At 40.8% G+C, this 23,770-nt stretch overlaps 2 protein-coding genes across 2 annotated transcripts in view; one reads left to right on the forward strand and one right to left on the reverse strand.

The window, feature by feature from the left end:
• LOC134210321 (calponin homology domain-containing protein DDB_G0272472-like) overlaps positions 1 to 23,770 on the reverse strand; it is a 120,183-nt gene that overhangs the window by 64,062 nt on the left and 32,351 nt on the right. The gene's annotated exons all lie outside the window — the stretch shown is intronic.
• LOC134217792 (procathepsin L-like) lies at positions 10,643 to 20,624 on the forward strand. Its single transcript, XM_062696608.1, has 3 exons — positions 10,643 to 10,847; positions 10,917 to 11,069; positions 19,601 to 20,624. Exons 1-3 carry the CDS (start codon positions 10,740 to 10,742, stop codon positions 20,078 to 20,080), a joined length of 741 nt encoding a protein of 246 aa, XP_062552592.1. The 5' UTR covers positions 10,643 to 10,739; the 3' UTR covers positions 20,081 to 20,624.

Genomic DNA, 23,770 nt, shown 5'->3' on the forward strand with positions numbered 1-23,770 from the left:
ATGATTAAATGTAAAAATGTATGATTAACGATTGATGATTAATTATTAAATCGTATTTTTTGTATGATTATGATTAATGAATAATGATTAAATAACCCATTATTCATTAATCATGATTAAATCTATGATTAATCACTAATGCTCTGGTCTATTTACCGTCAGCAGTGTGTGAGATCGCGGGGGTGGTGACGGAGGGAAGTATGACATGCGACGATTTGAAACAAGGTTTCGGTCGTTTCAAGAACGCTTCTTTGCCTCCTGTTGCGATACTGGATTGCAAGCAAATGTATTCGGTGTCGCAGGAGGGAGAGAAGCGGATTTATTTCCCGTCTGACTCTTTCTGTATCACCTTTTCCGGGTCCGCACTGCCTGACTACATAGTGATGCCTTTGAAGCTTGACCGACGTACCACCAGAAGCGTTCTCTTCAGCAGCGTTCTCGACGTAGCTACGCCGAAATGCTGAGGAAGGCCGCTTCACCAGTTGTTTCTGACACCATCTACTCGTCTCTTCCTTTGGACGATCAAGGTAGCTCTGACTCCGAAGTTGGAAATGGGGCCTTTGTTTTCAAAGGCTCAACGAGGAAACGAGTAAGAAAAAGCCTAGAAAACAGCCTTAAAGTGAGTCCCATTCCAACATGGGGAAATCAAACGCAGGTGGAACTCAAAAACGTTCAACTTGTGTGGTTTCACATGCCCCAATTTTTGCGATTTCTCAGCCAGAAAGAGAGCACAACAACCTCTGAGCGCTCCAATGTTTCAAAAATGGCCCTCCTGGAGTCATTCGTATCCTTCGATGACTTATTTCGTCGATAATGCTCATATGGTTTCAATTGTACAGTGGAACTGTCGAAGTATTCTTCCAAAATTAGATATTTTTAAATTAGTTAACAAATTACAATGCGATGTTTTTGCTTTATGTGAAACATGGCTAACACCAGATGTAGACCTTCATTTTCCCGATTTTAACATAATCCGCCGCGATCGGGTAAATCCATATGGAGGAGTGCTTTTGGGGATCAAAAAACAGCACTTCTTCTATAGGGTCGATTTTGCTCCGATGTCAGGCATCGAAGCTGTCGCATGTCAGGTGACTATTCGAGGAAAAGACCTTAGTATCGCCTCGATATATCTTCCTCCAAACACCGCGATATCTCGTAGAGATCTCTCGCACATCTGCTCGGTTATGCCCGAGTCACGGTTGCTCTTGGGAGATTTCAACTCCCACGGAGCAGGCTGGGGGGAACTGTACGACGACAACCGTTCAACAATGATATACGACCTCTGCGACGACTTTAATATGTCAATTTTGAATACAGGAGAAGTTACACGAGTGGCTCCTCCAGCAAGAGATAGCCGTCTAGATCTTTCCATTTGTTCGAGCTCATTATCGTTGGACTGTACTTGGAAGGTGGTCCAAGCTCACATGGTAGTGATCATTTACCGATCGAAGTTTTAATTTTCAATGGACATAATCAATCCGCTTCTATCGATCTCTCATATGACCTTAAAAGACACATCGATTGGGGAAAATATGCAGAAGCCATCATCGATGGCATACAGTCGATAGTAGCTCTTCCCCCACGAGAAGAGTACCAGTTTCTATCTCAGTTGGTTCTTGACAGCGCTCTCCATGCACAACGCCGGCCGGTGCCAGGAGCTTCGGTTCGTAGGAAACCACATAGTCCGTGGTGGGACAGCGAGTGCACACGACTTTATCGTGAGAAATCCTCTGCGTTTAAAGAATTCCGAAAAAACGGATCGATTGTTCTTCACAAACGGTACATCGCGCTCGAAGTCCAGTTCAAGAAGCTGGTCAAAGTGAAGAAACGCGGATATTGGCAAACTTTCGTTGAAGGCTTGTAGCGCGAGACTTCAATGAAGACTATTTTGACCGTCGGAAGGAGAATGCGCAACGCGTAGTCCTGTAATGAAGATCGTGAAAGCTCGTCGCGGTGGATAATCGATTTTGCAAAGAAAGTCTGTCCGGATTCGTTGCCGGTGAAGCCAGTGTCACGTGATTCTTTGCTGACAGTGATGATATGGATTGGTCCTTTTCGATGATTAAATTCTCGCTTGCTCTCCTTTCATGTAACAATTCCGCTCCAGGGATGGATAGAATAAGGTTCAATTTTCTCAAAAACCTCCCAGACGTCGCGAAGAGGCGCCTATTGAGCTTGTTCAACCAGTTACTGGAGTGCAACATTGTTCCGGATGATTGGAGGCAAGTGAGGGTGATAGCCATCCAAAAGTCTGGAAAACCCGCGTCGGATTGTAATTCGTATCGCCCTATCGCGATGTTGTCCTGTCTTCGGAAGCTGTTGGAGAAGATGATTCTCTTCCGGCTAGACAAATGGATTAAATCGAATGGTTTGTTTTTAAATACACGATTTGGTTTCCGCAGAGGTAAGGGAACGAACGACTGTCTTGCGTTGCTTTCTTCAGAAATTCAGTTTACCTTCGCTAAAAAAAAAGCAAATGGGCTCAGCGTTTTTGTACATTAAGGGGGCTTTTGATTCAATTTGCGTCGATGTCTTATCCGACAAACACCACGAGTGTGGACTTTGTCCAATTTTGAACAACTATTTGTACAATTTGTTGTCAGAGAAGCGTATGAGTTTTTCTCATGGTTACTCGGCAACTTCACGAATTAGCTACATGGGTCTCCCTCAGAACTCATGTTTAAGTTCCCTTCTTTACAATTTTTACGTCAGAGCCATTGATGAATGCTTCATGCCAAATTGCTCTTTAAGACAACTTGCAGATGATTGTATTGTATCCGTTTCTGGGCCAACCGCAGTTGATCTGCTAGGACCGTTGCAAGATTCTCTGAACAATTTGTCTACTTGGGCTTTAAAGTTGGGTATCGCATTCTCTCCGGAGAAAACTGAGGTGGTTGTCTTTTGAAAACATAAGCAATCACTCATAGCATGTCTTCTAAATACCATGCTGAAGCTTCAACGGATTCAGTACCGCTGTCTCCGTATCGCGTTGGGTTGTATGAACTCGACTCATACGATGAGTCTGGAAGTACTTGCGGGAGTACTGCCTCTGACAGATCGTTTTGCGGAATTATCGCTCCGGTTCCTCATCCGCCTGCGAGGTTCTCAATCCATTGGTCATTGACAACTTTGAGAAGCTGCCCGAACAAAACCCTCAATCTCGATTCGTGAGTATTTACCAGTGGTATATGACGCTGGAGGTAAGCCCATCTTCGGTTGACACCAATCGTGCTAATTTCTCAGACTCTTACAGTTCCTCTGTTATTTTTGATCTGTCCATGAAGCAGGAGGTTCATGGAATACCAGACTTTCTTCGTGCAGAGGTCATACTTCTATTATTTGCAAGCAAATACGGTCATGCCAGCGACGAGAGAAGCTTTTTTACTAACGGGTCGAAAATGGATTACTCCACTGGTTTCGGTGTTTTTATCGTTTTTCATAGCGCCTACTTTAAGCTGAAAGAGCCTAGTTCCGTGTATACCGCTGAGTTAGATGCTGTATACTATTCACTTAAGCATATTGCATCCCTACCGCCTTACCACTTCTTTATCTTCACCGACAGTCTAAGTACCCTGGAGGCTGTTCAGTCAATGAAACCTGTAAAGCACTCAGCGTATCTTCTAACCGGGATACGCAAGCTTTGAGCGCTTTATCAAAACGGTCATTCACAATCACCATCCATGGCTTGGGTCCCTTCTCATTGCTCGATCCCGGTAAATGAGAAAGCGGACTCTTTGGCTAAGGTGGGCGCCGTGAAAGGTGATATTTACGATCGGCAAATCACCTTCGATGAAATTTTCTCATCAGTTCGTTGGGAAACCTTGATCAGCTGGCTGCAGCAATGGATAAATGGGGAGCTGGATAGATGGCTATATTCAATTCGCCCGCAGGTGTCGAAGCGTCCATGGTTCAAAATATTGAATACTAGGACGAGACTTCATTCGTACCATGTGTCGATGTGTCGTCTAATGTCCAATCACTACACTTTAAAAACGCACATCGTTTCAGAGTGGGGCTCTCGGAAAGCAATCTCTGTGTTTGCGGCGAGGATTATCAGGACATTGATCATGTCGTGTGGGCGTGCGAGGAGAATCGTGGCCCCAGATCTGGATTAATTGAACATCTCCGGGTCCGAGGAAAACAACCAAAGCCTATTAGAGAAGTGTTGGCGGGCCTTGATCTCGATTTGATTTGATTTGATCAATTGAGGCTCCAAAATAAACGAAAGAATATAAAAAAATAAGGAAACAATGGGATTTGCCAAATAAAGAACCAAAATTATGAATAGTGCTACAACTGGTGCATGCGTTCCTATTATGGATTATTGGATTAAACAAATTCGAGGATTGTAACAAATTTTATTGTGGTTTTTACAGCTGTTCTAAGGAGCAGGAAGTAAAACCTTTCGCTTGACATATAAAGTTTACCCACATGCCTTTTACTCATTAAAAAAATAGTTTTTCTTATGTAGGCGACGATTGGTACACCCACCCTATATAACTACTACGGCGAATGGAATGATTCGCGAAAGTGTCAGACACACTGACCGAAATAAGCTGTTATCTGGAAGACACCAAAAGATTTTTTTTCAAGCTCTTCACTTTTTTATCAACTGTTATTAATTATTACCTTCAGCAAACTTTGAAGGATATTTGAAAAAATGCTCAATTTGTTCGGAATTTTTAGTCCAAACTTCATATGTAATGTATGTATAAATGTCCCTCCCTCCCAAAATTCACTTACGTGAAAGAGGAAAACCTATACTTTCGTGAAGTAGGTGTTTTAGAGATATGGATTTTTTTTTGAAAATAAGCTCCTATGGACAAAAAAAATCGTGACCCCTATGCTTTTACTCTCTCTAGTGCGAGCAGAATAAACCAGCTTAAGGGTTTTTCTTTTCAAGAAACCTTGAAGGACAATTGCTGGTTATGTACTTAGATTCAAATGGCGCCTTCCCAGGTTCAAGCACATGGGTGAAAAATAGCTATCTAGTTTCAGGAGCCATTACTGCACTTACTGAAGCAGTATACCACTTTGCTAGATTCGAAACGTAATGCTTCAACGAATTTAAGAATTATTTTACTTAAAAAAGAAAAAAAAAGCTTTTTTAGCTGTATTTGAAAATAAGTATATTTATAAAACGAAGTACTATAAATACCATGATGAAGCTTTGAGATATTATTTTGCCTAACAGAAAATAAACGTCAAAAGCTATTTATTGCAATTAAAATAATAAAACTAATAACAATATTTTTTACAATTGATTTTGATAAAAACGTCTCAAGCTTTTGAGTTTTAGTTTAGTTCATTCCAAAATATCTTTCCAACGTTACAATCATACTGTAGTTTAACGAACCGAGCTTCCAAACGCTAGTCCCCTTTCGTCGCTGTGGTCTTCACCGATTGTTCCGATCCGTATTCTATTGTTGATCGATCGTTGCTCGGTTTTCCTGAGACCAATTCCTTAAATTTCCGGAAGACCATTCCTCCTGAATTGCCAGGGACCATATTACACAGTTTTGCTTAGACTCCCTCGCTCGTGAGGGGTCATCGAGGCAGTTCTGTTTCTAGTCCCACCCAACACCAGGACTGAGCTAATGAGCTTTATGCGGCTCACGGTCGTTTTGGTAGCTCATGCTTACAGAGACATACAGCTTCGTGAAGTTTAACAGAGCCCACTGGTAAACCCCACCATATTCTAGGAATCCCCACAACTCGCGGTGGGCCGGGGAGGGGTCGTCAAGCCCTTGGGCATAGTCTCTACTGCCCGCAGGATGGCAGGGTAATCGCAGCTAAAACAGCTAAAATCAGTACATTTAGTATTGCTTGCGTTATATCAATCACTAGCTTGATGTATCCGGCCTTGCTCGGAATTGCCAGTTTGGTTTGCAGTTTTCTTTTACAATCGGAAAATGATAAAACCAATTGGTCAACTTATTCATACTTCATACTTATTCATACTTAAAATAAATGTTTACTTATTCATACTTAATCATTTGATTAGAAGAAGGCTTTTGGAAACATTGACTAATTTGGAAGAAGGGATCGTGGGTTTGAAAGGCCTTATTCCGGGCAAACGTCTATTTCTCAAGAAGGAAAAATATCCATCGATGCCAATATTCCGGGCAAACGCTTATTTTTAAGAAAGGATCACACCCACCATTGCCTTATTCCGGGCAAATGCCTACTTTTAAAGAAGCAATCACATCCACCATTCAGAAGGAAACACATTAATCATTGCTTTTCACTGGGCATACCAATATCCCGATGAAGGGTAACAATTATCATTGTTTTATACCCAGAAAATGATTGCTTTCTATGTAAGATTTTCTGATGCTGTTCATAATTATCCCAGGGAAATGTCATATTCTGGGATATGTGTATTGGGAAGTATCATTTTCGGGAAATATCATTTTCGTTAGTCTTACCCTCATACCCTCCCTCTCTTGTAAAGAGCATCCCTAACCCCCTATCGTCGTCTCCTTATGATAAAGAATTTGTGTTCCGAATTTGTTTGAAATCGGCCAAGGGGTTCAGAAGTTACACTGAGTTGATCAATAAGTAAGCAATACCCCTCCCACCAACACCCTCTCTCTTTTCCAAAGAGCATCACTAACCCTTCTATCGTCGTTTCCTGAAGACAAAGAATTTCTGTTCCAAATTTGGTTGAAATCGGCCAAGGCATTCCGAAGTTACACTGAGTTGATCGATAACTAAACAATACCCCTCCCCCCACACCTTACCCCTTTTCCAAAGAGCATGCCTAACCTCCCTATCGTCCCCTCTGTAAGATAAAGAATGTGTTTTCCAAATTTGGTTGAAATCGGCCAAGGAATTCATAATTCACACTGGTTTGATCGATAACTAAGAAATACACCTCCCCCACACCCTCCCCCTTTTCCAAAGAGCATGTTTAACCCCCCTATCGTCTCCTCTGTAACATGAAGAATTTGTTGTTCCAAATTTGGTTGAAATCGGCAAGGGGTTCAGAATTTACAATGAGCTGATCGATAAATAAGCAATACGCCTCCCCCCACACCCTCCCCCTTTTCCAAAGAGCATGCTCAACCCCCTATCGTCCCTTCATTAAGATAAAGAATTTGTGTTCCAAATTTTGTTGAAATCGGCGAAGGGGTAAAGAATTTACACTCTCAAGCTCTTTTCCCCCCAATGACGGTTATTTTGATCCTTTAGTGAAATGGCTTCACTTGTCATAATACGAGTACGTACTCCGACTCGTCGAGTCAAGTACGAGACACTGATAACGGCCCTACTGTTGAGGTCGAAATAGATATCTGCTGAAGTTACAATCAAGTGGTAAATTTAAATGGGATAGTACAAACTCGACTTTGTTTGCGATCATTGCGTCTCTATTTCCGTTTCTAGCGTTCCGCGTTCTGATGAGTCCTTTGCTGCAGCGCGACCGGCGATGAAATCATTTAGGTCTGGGGGAGCCTAGAAGCTGCGTCGGTGACGGCTGTTTGACTGTACTCCACTCCAGCATTCCCACATAGGAGTCACATCGAACTTACCCTCGTCGCTGTCTCAAGATGTTACGCATACTCAATGGCTACACCCGGTTGTTTAAGTAGCCCTAGATCGTATCCAAGTCGTATCCAAGTCGCCCTCAGTCCCGTGCATTGTTGTTAACGGACCGTTTCGGGCGCATTTCATCCATCACCAGGCAGTGATCAGACTTCAGCATCACGAGAATTCTGACGTGACAATTACGGAGAAGTGTCGTCGATCAATCAGAAATAATTGATTTGTTGCTAGAGTTATTTTGCTGGAACTTAAACGACAATCAACCGCCATTACTTGAGGATCAGACGCTTTTGGTTTGTGGGAATTTCAATCAAGACACTAAAAAATCACCTACATTGAAAAAAAAAATCAAAACTACATAAACAATAGTGCCATATTTTTAAGGTAACTTTCCCATTGTCCAACCACACTCTTTAGTTGCTCTTCGACACGTTTTTACTGACGAAAAATTGCACTACTTTTTCCATCGCATGAAGTTTGTTCGTTTTATTGTTGAGCCTAGCCACGTTCTAGGCACTTGTACATATCAACAGCCCTCACGCTTCATCAGGGCACACAACTTCGAAGGTTTTCTGCAATAATCGTTGCCAAGTTCTAGGTTGCGAAGACTTTCAACGCCATCAAAACGTCGTCATATAGGAAAGCCTAGTAAATTTCGGTACCCATCCGCAAATGCGCGCACTGGGGGTACCGAGAATCTAATAATAAATCCGCCAGATTTATGACAGCTCGGCAGACAAGCTTTTGGCTTCGACAAGGTGCAAACAAAGAATCGTACCAAATTTATTATGCTTCAATTCTTGGTAACTTACGACTTCCACGGTGTCTGTGTCAGCTCGATACAGTCGGTGAGTAGTGCGAAGATGATTTCTGTTCATTCAACAAATGCTTCAAGAGCCTTCTTTTATTGGCTTTGCGATACCAAACGACGACGGTGACGACGCGCCATCGTTCGTTGGTGGCACATGGCAAGGTTAGCAATCACGAAGTGCAAACTTTGTGCGGCATAAAATCACTTTCGCCACCGTAGGTATGCACCCGTTCCCGTTGGCGGTGGCAGGAGTCGTGCCTCGCCAACAGTTAAAGTCACGGGAAAGTGTCAGCAACCAATGGAACCCGCTTCGTGATCCTTTGGCTTGTTGTATCAGGTGAATGTCTGCGACATTCAACTTGTTATTCTATTGGGAAATCGTTGCTTTTTAATTTGCAGCAATCGATCGAACGACAATCATCAGAAGTCAATCATAAATTTAGATTATATATAAGCTATAACAAATGAGATAAACAAAATATGAAACACAACTATTTCAAACATTGCAATTTGACAATAACCAGTTAGAGCGGAAGGAAACAAAAACTGTTGACACATCGGGACCGATTTGCGATTTGGGCGTATCATCAGAGTTTGTAAAAAAAAATTGATGATTTGAAAAAATCAAAGCTAAAATAACCTTTATTGTCTAATCGAATTGAAGCGGAAAATTTCGTAATAACTTTTCCAGAAATTCCTGCTGTTCAATCTACTTACGTTTTTTATCACTGCCTCATAGTTCAACGCTGGGGTAAAACTTTTCTTTAAATCTAACGAAAAATAAAGCTCCTGCGAGTTTATACGCAACTTTCTAGCATAGCAATAAGAAGTAATATATCAACGTTTCAGACGATTTGGTGGTTGCATAGCAGCGCAAAGGGACAATTACGAAAAAAAACTACATATCTGATTATTGAATACAATATTTAATATACACCTGTGTTCAGAATAATAGCAGCGGAAGCCGTTTTTCATGCAAAATGGTCAACTTTGACAAGCTGTAACTTTGTACTCCGATGACCGATTGAGCTGAAATTTTGGCAGTGAACTACAAATATGATGAAATTTACACATACTACGTATCATAATAGCAGTTTTCATTTTTGGCATATTGGCCAATACAAATGTAAAATTTTACAATTTATATTTTTTAAATTATAAACTTAGTATCTCGCAGCACCTGAATTCAAATTGATAACATTCCAACTTATTGTTTTCTTGATATTTCCAAAACAAAAACTGCTACATATTATTTTGAACAATTTGACCTAGCGCGTAATTTTTGAACGCGTCATTCGAAAAAAAAAAAAATAAAAATGATACTTACTAAGTGTAAAATTCATCATATTTGTAGTTCACTGCCAAATTTTCAGCTCAAACGGTCATCGGGGTGCAAAGTTACAGCTTGTCAAAATTGATCATTTTGTGTGAAAAACGGCTTCCGCTGCTATTATTCTGAACACAGGTGTATATTATCTTATTAGTTCTAAACCATTTAATTGTTGGTGAGTTTTCAGTTAGTTTGCAAGTGCTGAGTTGAATTTCTTGTAAATTTACTCACGATCCCAAAACCAATTAAAACATTAAGGTGAAAGCGTCCAAAATCAATTTCATAATCGCCTCTCGTTTCCAAAGATTTCAACAAAAGAGAATTAAAGTAAACCAATTGTTCTTCTGCGTGCTTATTTAATTCTTCCTACCTAAATATCTAATTAGTGTCCAAATGATGATTGATTTGAAAAAAAATAGGAGCTCTAAATACAATTTTTGAAAAATCTAATGACATATACATATAGGTATTCAAGGCATTCCAAATAAGCGATTAGAAAATCTTTTTTCTACATTTTTGCGCCAATTCCGGTTTATTCTAAAACGATTTTTGATCTCGAACTGGCTACTGTTTTGATATGAAAACGATTGCTGGTTTTCAAACGATGTACCAATAATATTTCCAAACTTTTTTTTCCTTTTGGAATTTTCCCATTTTCTAGATGACTCAAGATTTAGCGCAATGTGCATTCACAGAGATTTCATCTTACCGACTGTCCCCTCTATAATACTAAAGCAACTCAAAAGCCCATTCACTTCAGACCCTGGATGCGAACGATTAGAACGATGAATCGAGAATGTGACCAACGAACAACACCCTCTGCCCACCCATTGACCGTATCGGTTTGCCGTCAACGTTGTTATGATGAGCGAAGCAATTGTTTGCGATGGCACAATTATAAGTACACCTGCCAAAGTCGTCTACCCTGAGCATTCCGCGACCCAAGCGCAGTCAGTTCGTGGGATACGGTTTAGTTGGTACGCTCGTTCAATAAACGGTGCTGCTTGCGTTTTCTGTTGGAAGTCGGGCCGTGCGGGTGGTTAGTGCTGCAAAATGAAGAAACAGCTGATGTGGATCGTGTCGGTGATAGTGGTGATAGCTGCCGAGGGGTCCTCAGACGATAACGTTTATTCAAATATCACCAATTTTGAATCCTTTTTGGTATGATAAGTTTACAACGTTGTGTTAATTGGTGTTTCAATGGAAGGGTATTTTCGATTTCTATCGCAGGGCGTGTACGAGAAAAATTATAAGGCCAAGTACCGGATGGATAGAAGAAAACGGGCTTTCAAAAGGAATATGCAGGAAATTGAGGAGCACAATGCCATTCACGCGCAGGGCGGCAGTACATTTATAATGGGTGTCAACGATCTTGCTGATATGGTGAGTTAAGCAGTGATTTCGGAGGGTCTAATTGGCTGGCGATAGGTCAATGAATAATGAAAAGGTATTGACGACGTACCTACGTGCATATGCACTAAGGGGCTTTCAGAAGCTCAATGGTAGAACGCGCTGTTTCAAACAGATCATACTGGGTTGATTTCAGACCAAAGGTGACTGGTTACAAATTACTGTCCGGTGTAGAATTTTTTTTTCAATGGAAAGAAAAGAAAACTCATACTTGACCACATAAAGTAACGACAGCCAAAATGGAAAATCGCCAATCGTAAATATTTTTGATGAATATTAAAGCTGCAATGTGGCAATGCTGCAGTTGTAGGATACAGTGCTCGTACATAAACAGATATTATTAGTTAGTTAGCTACGACGGAATAAACTAAATGAAAATATTGAATGTTTAGTGTATTGACTTTCTCGAACACCACGGTGTACCAAAAAAGACCACTCTAAAAGGATTGTCTAATAGATGGCCCTGTGTCCCGTAGTGTTATATAACAATTGATTCAGCTCGAAGATTTCATGTAATGTCTGTCTATGCGCGTGCAGCATTTTTGATCGTAAAATGAATAGAACAGTTGATACCAATTTAGCTGTAGAAGTTGAATATATAAGTTCTTCAAAGCTTTCTGCAAGATTATTGCTTAAAGCTTTTGGATTATAGCCGGCTCTTAACTTGTGTTCTGAATGCAATTCCACAATTATTAATCAGCAGTTTTTGATGCCAGCTAATGAAACTTTTATATTTTATGGTATGCACAATGATACTCTGTGTCCAGAGAGGTCAAACATATTTCCAAACCGTAAGGGCTCTTTGACCGGCCTAAAATGGATCAATCCATTTGTCAGGCTTCGTAATTTCATGCTATTACTGGGTATTCTATTTGAGGTCATTTATTGAACTAGAACTATATTATGGAAAAGAAAAATATTTTTCAACAAAGATTTTTGTTTCATTCTCTTCGTCATGAGGTGCAAAACGGGATTGTTGGTCATATGGCTACCGCTTCTGCTTAATACGTAGGAGGTCGTAGGTTCAATCCCAGGCCCGCTCCATTATCATGCACTATCACGCATTGCTTCTAGAACACATCTAGAAACTTCTTTGAAAATACTTTAAAATTCTAAAACTTCTTCAACAAATTTTTCATTTTTTTTTGAAAATTCCTCCAGTAAGTACATAAAAAATTCATTCAAGAATTTACCCAAACAATTCTCCAGGGATTCAAACCAGAAATTTCCTAAATAAATCCCCCAACAATTGTTTCATGGAGCCTTTAAGAAATTCTTTTGGATTTTTCTACAAAAAATCCTCTGAAAGAAGAATACATTTGGAGGCAAAAATAAGTTATATGGAGGTTGATGACTGAAGTTGTACTATTAAGATTAAGGTTTTTCGGCTATAGCAGTTTTAATAAACAGCAAATACGTTTTTTGCTCCAAAATTTCGGTTAGTCGCCGTGAGAGTATTTTCTTGGAGAATTTCTAGAAAACATTCTATGTCGATTCTAAAAGGAAAGTCCGGAAATGATTTCGGAGAAATTTTCGAAAGATTTTTTTTTGGCAAATTCTGTAGTATTTTAAGGATTTTTTTAAGGATTTTATTTTAAAATGTCAAGAAGAAACCCTGAAGGAGCTTCCAAAGAATTTCTAAATGATTTTCAAGTAGAACTCTTGTAAGAATTTTGGGAGAAATATCTGGAGTAATTTCCGAGTTGGTTTTCTGAACTATTTTTTGGAGAAATACCAGAACGAATTTCTTGTAGAATTCTCGGGAGCCAGATAAAATGTGAGTTAGTGAGGAATTCAAAGGAAATTTCAGGAGAGGAATTGAGGATTTATGAAAAGTTCTTGTAACGTGAAAAAATCTAAAGGAATTCTTATGTGCATTTATGAAGTAGGTCCTAGTGGAATTTCTTGCTAAACTTTTGAAACGACGAACTTTCGGAGGAACTGTTGAACAGACTTCCGGAGGAATTTCTGGATGAACTTGCGGAGGAATTCCTGGAGGAACTTCCGGAGGAATTGCTGTAAGAATTTTCGGAGGATTTCCTGGAAGAACTTCCGGAAGAATTGCAGGAGGAACATTCGGAAGAATTCCAGGAGAAACTTCCGGAGGAATTTCTGGAGGAACTTCCGGAAAAAATCCTGGAGGAACTTCCGGAGGAATTCCTGAAGGAACTTCCGGAGGAATTCCTGGAGGAACTTCCGGAGGAATTCCTGGATGAACTTCCGAAGGAATTCCTGAAGGAACTTCCGGAGGAATTCCTGGAGGAACTTCCGGAGGAGTTCCTGGAGGAACTTCCGGAGGAATTCCTGGAGGAATTTCCGGAGGAATTCCTGGAGGAATTTATGGAGGAATTCCTGGAGGAATTTCAGGAGGAATTCCTGGAGGAACTTCCGAAGGATTTCCTGAAGGATTTTCCCGAGGGATTCTTGGAGGAACTTCCGGAGGAATTCCTGGAGGAACTTCCGGAGGAATTCCTGGAGGAACTTCCGGAGGAATTCCTGGAGGAACTTCCGGAGGAATTCCTGGAGGAACTTCCGGAGGAATTTCTGGATGAACTTCCGGAGGAATTCCTGGACCAACTTCCGGAGGAATTCCTGGAAGAACATCCGGAAAAAATCCAGGACGGATGAATTCCTGAAGGAACTTTCGGAGAAATTCCTGGAGGAACTTCCGGAGAAATTCATGGAGGCACTTCCGGAGAAATTCCTGGAGAAACATTTGGAAAAATTCCTGGAGAAACTTCCGGATGAATTTCTGAAGGAACTTCCGGAGAAATTCATGGAGGTACTTCCGGAGAAATTCATGGAGGAACATCCGGAGAAATTCCTGGAGGAACTTCCGGAGGAACTTCCGGAGGAATTTCTGGAGAAACTTCCGGAGGAATTCCTGGAGGAACTTCCGGAGGAATTCCTGGAAGAACTTTCGGAGGAATTCCAGGAGGAACTTCAGAGGAATTCCTGGAGGAACTTGCGGAGAAATTCCTGGAGATACTTTTGGGTGAATTTGTGAACGAACCTCCGGAGGAACTTTTGGAGAAATTCATGGAGCAACTTCCGGAGGAATTCCTGGAGGAACTTCCGGAGTAATTCCTGGAGGAACTTCCGGAGTAATTCCTGGAGGAACTTCCGGAGGAATTCCTGGAGGAACTTCCGGAGGAATTCCTGGAGGAACTTCCGGAGGAATTCCTGGGAGAAGTTCCGGAGGAATTCCTGGAGGAACTTCCGGAGGAATTCCTGGAGGAACTTCCGGAGGAATTCCTGGAGGAACTTCCGGAGGGATTCCTGGAGGAACTTCCGGAGGAATTCCTGGAGGAACTTCCGGAGGAATTCCTGGAGGAACTTCCGGAGGAATTCTCGGAGGAACTTCCGGAGGAATTCCTGGAGGAACTTCCGGAGGAATTCCTGGAGGAACTTCCGGAGGAATTCCTGGAAGAACTTCCGGAGGAATTCCTGGAGGAACTTCCGGAGGAATTCCTGGAGGAACTTCCGGAGGAATTCCTGGAGGAACTTCCGGAGGAATTCCTGGAGGAACTTCCGGAGGAATTCCTGGAGGAACTTCCGGAGGAATTCCTGGAGGAACTTCCGGAGGAATTCCTGGAGGAACTTCGGAGGAATTCCTGGAGGAACTTCCGGAGGAATTCCTGGAGGAACTTCCGGAGGAATTCCTGGAGGAACTTCCGGAGGAATTCCTGGAGGAACTTCCGGAGGAATTCCTGGAGGAACTTCCGGAGGAATTCCTGGAGGAACTTCCGGAGGAATTCCTGGAGGAACTTCCGGAGGAATTCCTGGAGGAACTTCCGGAGGAGGAATTTCTGGATTATCTTCCGGAGGAATTCCTGGAGGAACTTCCGGAGGAATTCATGGAGGAACTTCCGGAGGAATTCCTGGAGGAACTTCCGGAGGAATTCCTGGAGGAACTTCCGGAGGAATTCCTGGAGGAACTTCCGGAGGAATTCCTGGAGGAACTTCCGGAGGAATTCCTGGAGGAACTTCCGGAGGAATTCCTGGAGGAACTTCCGGAGGAATTCCTGGAGGAACTTCCGGAGGAATTCCTGGAGGAACTTCCGGAGGAATTCCTGGAGGAACTTCCGGAGGAATTCCTGGAGGAACTTCCGGAGGAATTCCTGGAGGAACTCCCGGAGGAAGTCCTGGAGGAACTTCCGGAGGAATTCCTGGAGGAACTTCCGGAGGAATTCCTGGAGGAACTTCCGGAGGAATTCCTGGAGGAACTTCCGGTGGAATTCCTGGAGGAACTTCCGGAGGAATTCCTGGAGGAACTTCCGGAGGAATTCCTGGAGGAACTTCCGGAGGAATTCTTGAAGGAACTTCCGTAGGAATTCCTGGAGGAACCTTAAGAATTCCTGGAGGAACTTCGGAGGAATTCCTGGAGGAACTTCCGGAGGAATCCCTGGAGAAACATCCAAAGGATTCCTGGAGGAACTACCAGAGGAATTCCTGGAGGAACTTCCGGAGGAATTCATGGAGGAACTTTCGGAGGAATTCCTGGAGGAACTTTCGGAGGAATTCCTGGAGGAACTTTCGGAGGAATTCCTGGAGGTACTTCCGGAGGGATTCCTGGAGGAACTTCCGGAGGAATTCCTGGAGGAACTTCCGGAGGAATTCCTGGAGGAACTTCCGGAGGAATTCCTGGAGGAACTTCCGGAGGAATTCCTGGAGGAACTTCCGGAGGAATTCCTGGAGGAACTTCCGGAGGAAGAATTCCTGGAGGAACTTCCGGAGGAAGAATTCCCGGAGGAACTTCCGGAGGAAGAACTTCCCGGAGGAACTTCCGGAGGAAGAACTTCCCGGAGGAACTTCCGGAGGAAGAACTTCCCGGAGGAACTTCCGGAGGAAGAACTTCCCGGAGGAACTTCCGGAGGAAGAACTTCCCGGAGGAACTTCCGGAGGAAGAACTTTCCGGAGGAACTTCCGGAGGAAGAACTCCCGGAGGAACTTCCGGAGGAAGAATTCCTGGAGGAACTTCCGGAGGAAGAATTCCTGGAGGAACTTCCGGAGGAAGAATTCCTGGAGGAACTTCCGGAGGAAGAATTCCTGGAGGAACTTCCGGAGGAAGAATTCCTGGAGGAACTTCCGGAGGAATTCCTGGAGGAACTTCCGGAGGAATTCCTGGAGGAACTTCCGGAGGAATTCCTGGAGGAATTTTCAGAGGAATTCCTGGAAGAACTCCCGGAGGAATTCCTGGAGGAACTTCCGGGGGAAATCCTGGAGGAACTTCCGGAGGAATTCCTGGAGGAACTTCCGGAGGAATTCCTGGAGGAACTTCCGGAGGAATTCCTGGAGGAACTTCCGGAGGAATTCCTGGAGGAACTTCCGGAGGAATTCCTGGAGGAACTTCCGGAGAAATTCCTGGAGAAACTTCCGTAGGAATTCCTGGAGGAACTTCCGGAGGAATTCCTGGAGGAACTTCCGGAGGAATTCCTGAAGGAACTTCCGGGGGAATTCTTGGTGGAACTTACGGAGGAATTGTTGGAGGAATTGTTGGAGCGATTGTTTTTGGTCCTCCCTGCTACTCACAGTCAGTAAACTTATTTTCAAATTTCAATCATCGATCACTCACGAGAGAGCAATCACGTTTGCGATTTTAAAATTAAAGTTGATAATCGCTCACTCTATCGCACCAGCATAGGATTCTCACTCACGCAGGCTTTCACCGAGAAATCGGTTTGCGCGAAAAGAAAGCCTGATAAGTGATTACAATTTTTGCTCAATTCTCGATTAACTTGTCAAGAGGACCTTAGTAACATTTTTTTCGTGAATTTATTTGAGTACTGCAATCAAAAGCGTTCAGACTGGTCTGTTGATTGTTATATTCAAATTATTTCATGAAAAAATGTTACTTAGGTCCTTTTGAAAAGTTAAGCGAGAGTTTCCGTGCCGCGAAAAGTAGATTTTGGAGATTGTTTCATAAGGGCGAAAGTCGCAAACGTAAACATTGACTTTTTTGGCAATGTTCTCATCAATTAGGACTGCTCCCAGCAAACAACCACTGGGAACCAGAAGAGCTCCTCACCTTTTACCTAATGGAAGTGAAACATACAGTAAGCTGGCCTCAATCTTTCTGGAATCAGCGGTCGATTTGCTCGTTTCCTCACTTCTTTCATGCCTTTTCGTGTCTTCACCAATGCCAACTAAAGTAGCCTTTGTGGGACATACAATCTAACCACTATAAACAGTCGATGTGGTGGTGTGGCTAGAGTGAGCCAAATCCAGCGTTATTTTTGTTGATGTCATAAGCTCAAATTCTGTTGCGATCATATATTTTTTATAATTTCACCGATAATTTTCACGAAAAATTAGTAAAGCATAATAAATAATGATGAAACAAAAATAATGTGATGAGTGAAATGTCTTTTTTGGAACATGTCGTCTAATCCAAAACAAGCATTACAAGTTAAACAACAATGTTTTACCAAATCTAATCCAGATCCATTTCAAATCCAATCCTAATATAAATCAATTCAAATCCAAACCAAATCCAATCCAAATAAAACTAATCCATGTCTACGTAATTTACAATCAATCCAAATCCAAACCAAATCAAACCAAATCCAATCCAAATCCAAAGCAATCCAATAAAATTCCAATCCAAATACAATCCGAATAGAATCCAAATTGAATCCAAATCCAATTCAATTCCAATCCAAATCCAAGCCAAATCCAATTGAAGTCCAATCCAAATTAATTTCAAATTCAATACAAATCTAATCCAAAACCAATCCAACTCCAATTCATTTCCAATCCAAATCCAATTCAATTATAATACAAATCCAATCCAAATCCAATTGAAGTCTAATCCAAATCAATTTCAAATCTAATACATATCTAATCCATATCCAATATGAGTGCAATCAAAATCGAATCCAAATTCAATCCAAGTCCGATCCAAACCCAATCCAAATCCAATTCAAATTATAATTGAATCCAAATACAATTCTTCGATCACGCCTGTCGCATCCGTCAACGTGATCATTATGAGATGGTTGTTCGTACTTTTATTCTTACAAGAGAACAAAAGAATTGAATAAAGCTTTGTTCACTTAAATACACTGAGAGAATTATATAAGGTTAATAGACATTTTAATAATCAAATGGTCATTCGTATTCACTACACCACAAACAATTAAAAACGATTCTCATTCAACACGAAAATCGCTGAATTTTGTCTCATTAAAACGAAAAGTACGAACTCTGCTCAGACGCGAAGTATATAATTAACATCGTTTCACCCATTTGCTGAAAAAACTATTTCACTCCTATATCAATTATTTTGAGCATCCAAGAAGACCAACCGAGGTTCTGCATTTAGCTAATGGAGTGATTTGTAGTGCAAACAAATAAAACATTGCAAAAAACTCTCAGAAATGCATACTGTTTTGAGCAATGTACACAATATTCAGCATTCGTTTGGCCGGGAAAGTGCTTACCAAAAACAAAATATTTCGAAAACTTCACACATTTACTATTTTTGACATGTGGTGTCTTCCATTTGAAGATACATGGTTCGGTGTTTTGTCTACTTCAAAACGTACCCAAGTAGGAATAAAAAACGAAAGCATGCAGACAGTATACTAACATTTCTTAAGAACATCGTTTCTGGTATCACATGTTTGTAAAATAAACTTACTCTTACAAGGGGTAATTCAAACATGGAGTCACTCGCTTCTTGTAATGCACAGGCCACTCTCATTATTTTACACAGTTTTGAACATTGCAGGTTTTCGCAGGAACGTATGCATGTCGTCACAAACACCACCACTAAGCTGTGGACGTAATGTTTGAATGGTTCCATGGCCAAAAGTTTAGATGACAGAAACGGTAAACATGAGGAAAATTTACTCACAACCATCCCAAGTACACTACATTAAAACAATGCAAATTTGGTAGTTTGGTCATGCAGTTTACCTTTGGTTAGACCAAACATCGTAGAAAACACCCACAGTTTTTTGTTGATTGCAAGGGCTGGGAAATGTTGACCAACAATATTGTTGAGATGTGGGCAGGAAAAATCTCAAGCCTCGATTTTGATACAATCGTTTCGGTAAATACATTGATGTCGGTTTTACTCACTCATTTACATAAAGCTGCGCGGAATCTTCGCAAATATTCTCGTGAATTGAATCGATTGAAAAAATATTGCATAATCAATGCAACGCGACATATCGCTTGATTGCTGCACTCCAGTTTTTACTTAACTTGTTTGCATTTTAACGCATAAATAAGTTGCCTTCTCAATTTTAACAAGCTGATTTCTTGTAGTATCCAGTGAATGTCACATTATCTACAATTATGTATTGAAAACTTGAAAAATGTGTATTTTATTATACAAACATTGCAAGATCGTCTGCAATCTTGCATACCTACAATACAATTATATAGTTTGATAAACATTTCGTTTTATATGCTGAACTAGAAATTGTTTATATAAGAGTAACTAGAATGTGAAAAGTAATGATATCTCACCAGATAAAATCTTATGCCACTTCCAGGACAGAAGCAGCTATCTGAAGAAGATGGTCCGCATGACGGACACGATCCATCGCCGCAAGATTGACGTTCAGTTCGCCGACGACATGGTCGAAGCCACCAGGCGCAAGAGAAGATTTGCGGACGCCGATGCCATAGTGCAGGCCACTCAGAACCTCATGCCGGACAGTTTGGACTGGCGCGACAAGGGATACGTCACACCGGACATCAACCAGAAAACGTGTGGTTCCTGTTATGCTTTCAGTATAGCGCACGCCATCGATGGACAAATCATGCGCCGCATTGGACGGGTCGAGTTCGTCAGTCCGCAGCAGATTGTTGATTGTTCCACCAGTGCCGGCAATAAGGGATGTGCTGGAGGTTCGCTCAGATACACGCTTCAGTATCTGCAGGGAAGTGGGGGTTGCATGCGGGATTCGGACTATCCTTACACTTCATCGGTAAGTATCGATCGTTCGACATCAAATTTTTTTTCAGCCTGAACAAAGCCAATGCAGTAGCAGTCGAAGGTTTCCCACGAAAAAAGGAGGAGGTAATCGTTTCCGCTTATCGTAATCAACAACATAAATTTCCAGCAGCTTCTAGGTAAGGCAGCACGAAGCAGAGGAATGATTTGTGACATGCAAGACACCTAACAAAATCGGTAACTAGTTTCGTGTAGTTCACACCCAACTAGCAGCTATCCGGACCCTGATTTGCTTCGTTTATACAAAAACAGCAACTAGGTAGGTATACGTCGTCAGTGGAGTTTCCCCAAAGGAGCAACTTTGTCGTGCTGCGAGTCATTCGATTTCGTTGGAGAATGACGAATACGAGTGGAAAATCATTCCTTTTTGGTAGTTTAGTGGAGCACAATAAACTGAAGTGATTTTCGTGGTAAATTGTTGTTTACACACCTGCCTTTCAGAGTCAAGGCAAAAAGGTAATAGCATTGTTACTATGAATTGCTGTTGATGTATCTATCACTGTCTAATTTTTGTGAAATAAATGCGATGATGTGAAGAAATATAATCGGTTCAGTTTCGTATGTGGAAGAGAGTTGTTTGAGCTTTTTAATACGTTAGAGAATATCATATCATATCAATGAGCTATGCTCTGAAACTAAAATTAACGCAGCAATAAAATGTTGCAAAAAAAAACAAATAAAAAGAAGCCTTAAGGAACAAAAATAAATTATCGTGTAGATCAGCACCAGGTCCGCTAAAAATAATTTCGTGACCCACTGTAATGTAAGTAACACGTCTTATTAAAATAGCCAACATAATCATGGCCAAATTTAGTGCATTCAGCCTAGTTGAATGAACGAATAATGTGTTCCTCATATGCGCAATTAAGGCCGACGTTTTTATTAGCACGCAATATGTTCTGGTGTATTCGAAATTGATAACCAGAAAAACAAGCTAACATTATTTCCGCAGGTTAAGAGACTCCTACAAGACAAGCCCCACAAATGAGTTATCGTGAAATGCTCTAAACTTGGAAAGTGATAGCACGTGGTTACGTTTGGTGACGATTTGATAGAATTTTTGTAGCCTCCCACAGCGGGTGTCTTCTTCTGCTTCTTCTTCGTTGGCATTACATCCCCCACTGGGTCATTGTCGCCTTGCAACTTAGTGTTCTTTAAGCACTTCCACGGTTATTAACTTCGAGATTTCTAAGCCAAGTTGCCATTTTGTGCATTCGTATATCATGAGACTAACACGATGATACTTTTATGCCCAGGGAAGTCGAGACAATTTCGAACCCAGCCACCCTTAGCATGGTCTTGCTTTGTAGCCGTGCATCTTACCGCACGGCTAAATAGGGCCCACGTCGGGTGTAGCAAGCTGAAAATGCGCGTTTTATATTACGTAGGTTATGTTTTTGAAAGAAAATTTCATCAAAAAATTAATTAGGGTAACCGAAAAATGCGTCCAAATTTTGATACATTTTTTTAAATTTTCGTTGTGAGCTTCGTGGTCGTGCGATTAGCGACGTCAGTCATCTAGACGCATGTGCTGTCGAGTGTGGGTTCGATTCCCACCCTAGTAAGGAGAAAACTTTTCGAAAAGCGAAAAAATCTCCACTAATCCATTGGGTGTTGTGTAAAATGTCCTGTCCTTTGTCTCATGCTATATGTTAAGTGTTCAGTCTGTGCGACCTCTGGTAGAAAACGGTGATTCTGCAGAATCACATGTCTATATATAAACATATAGACATGTCTATATATATAAACTTGAGCCTTCATAAAAGTGATAGATCATAAAAATATAAGAAATTTATTTAAAATATATAAACTCTCTAACTTTAAGCGGTAATAAATTGTGACGAAATTAAAAAAAGTCTCTAAAAAAAGTAAAAGAAATGTTCAGACATTTTTTTCCACAGAGTTTTCAATTAATTTTATGCCGTCAAAACTTTCACCAAATCGGATGCAAATATATAAAGCACATCACTTGATAACTGAAGGACAAAATATCATATGGCAGCTGTTTGATAAGCCACATTTTGCCTCAGTTCAAGATATGAAAACTGTAAAAAAGCACAAAAGGCTATTATAAAGTCGAATAACTTCTCTAAAATACCTTCTGAACATGTAACATTTTTTTTTCAGGAAAACGTGTATGATGATGATGTAATTTTTCACTTTGTAGAACATTTCCAACAAAAACAAAAAACCGGACATAGAACCCCTTCAGAGATTTTTTCTTTCTTTTTTTTCATGGTGGTTACAATGGCAGCTGTCCCTTGCTATTAATCTACACTGTACCCCGCCCATATTGGCTTCGATGAGCCTCCCGTTTTTCATCATCACACAGACGTTCCTAAGCGATGTTGCTCATGTGGTCACTGTTGTGGGCCGTGTTGATGAAAACAAGGATTTGTATAACAGCCCACCCCCATCATTATAAGCACTTAGTATTGTCAAACTACCATCACTAACATCAACATCACTCTTTTCTTCTTCTTTACCTTTACAAAAGTATATAAGTTTTTCTGCCACTACGAATCATTTCACTCAGTATAAGCAATGAAATCACGCATCATATTCACCTACTATCATTACGTTAATTTTAACATACTCGTACTCACTCGATTTATTGAATAATTTTACCGCAATGTCGTCCACGTTGTCTTGTAACTGATCTAGCTGGAGATAATGAGCACTCCATTTTATAACTTATTTTTAACATAAACTTTGACTACGATAAAATTATGAGAAATTTCGCCTGAAGTAACTCTCTAGTACAGGATGCTAGACTTGGATCTGCTAAATGGTATCTTCAAAACTATGTCGCATAGGACATTAAACTACGAGCATTGGCGTAAATAAGGGGGGGCCGGGGGGGGCCTGGCCCCCACCAGACATCTGTGCCCCCCAGAAAATTTTGAAAAGTAATTCCAACTTAGTCAGTTTTATTTCATTTACATATTTCCTACATATTTCTTAATTTTGATTATGAATTCTATAAACATATTTTTTGTTGCGTTATCACATCTATGACCATTTGTTCAGCAAAGCATCGAAATATTTAAGTTGGACCCCCGGGAACATTTTCTCGATTTTTAAGCTAAAATCTATGCCGCTTCTAATTCAGTTGCTAGCTTAAAATAATAAATTTGTTCTGCATTTGTTTGACTAGTATCCTGGTCGCAGAAACATAAAAACATAATTGTATTAAAATATAAATATTTCTGTTCTATTGAACTACCATCCGCTTCAAAAAAGACTGAAGCAACTACATCAAAATGAGCACATGTACACAAATCCGGTCAATGAAATGTCGAACGACCATTCTTTCGAAAATTTTCGAGTTAATCGCAAGGTATGCCGCAAAACAGTTGATCAAATTCCTATGGAGCTTTTTGCTCTCGCTATATAATTCTGGCACAGAAAGATATAAAATTATAAAACTTAAGAATCTTTGTTACAATGACAGAAAAATCAACAACGCATTCCATTGAAAGTATTAGGACAAAACTTAGGCAACCTTCGCACTCACAACAGAGATTGCATTAAAGACATATTTTTATAATCCTCAAAAGATCTTGTTCCATTTAATTTTTTGGCGATTTCATAAGGATCATCGGAAAACTCTTTTGTGCCTGCTTTAGTTAGAATTTGTTTTTTAGGATAAAAAAATTAGATTTAGAAACCAGTTCGTATCAGAAAACATTTCTTTTGCAGCACA

Source organism: Armigeres subalbatus, chromosome 2 (genome assembly GCF_024139115.2).
Source record: "Armigeres subalbatus isolate Guangzhou_Male chromosome 2, GZ_Asu_2, whole genome shotgun sequence".
In the NCBI taxonomy this organism is placed as follows: Eukaryota; Metazoa; Arthropoda; class Insecta; order Diptera; family Culicidae; genus Armigeres; species Armigeres subalbatus.

Excerpts from the sequence above, each read along its gene's own strand:
- LOC134217792 (XM_062696608.1), top strand. The coding sequence starts at position 10,740 with ATGAAGAAACAGCTGATGTGGATCGTGTCGGTGATAGTGGTGATAGCT. Across the intron at positions 10,848-10,916 it reads CCAATTTTGAATCCTTTTTG|GGCGTGTACGAGAAAAATTA; the intron begins GTATGATAAGTT and ends TTTCTATCGCAG. Across the intron at positions 11,070-19,600 it reads TCAACGATCTTGCTGATATG|GACAGAAGCAGCTATCTGAA; the intron begins GTGAGTTAAGCA and ends TGCCACTTCCAG.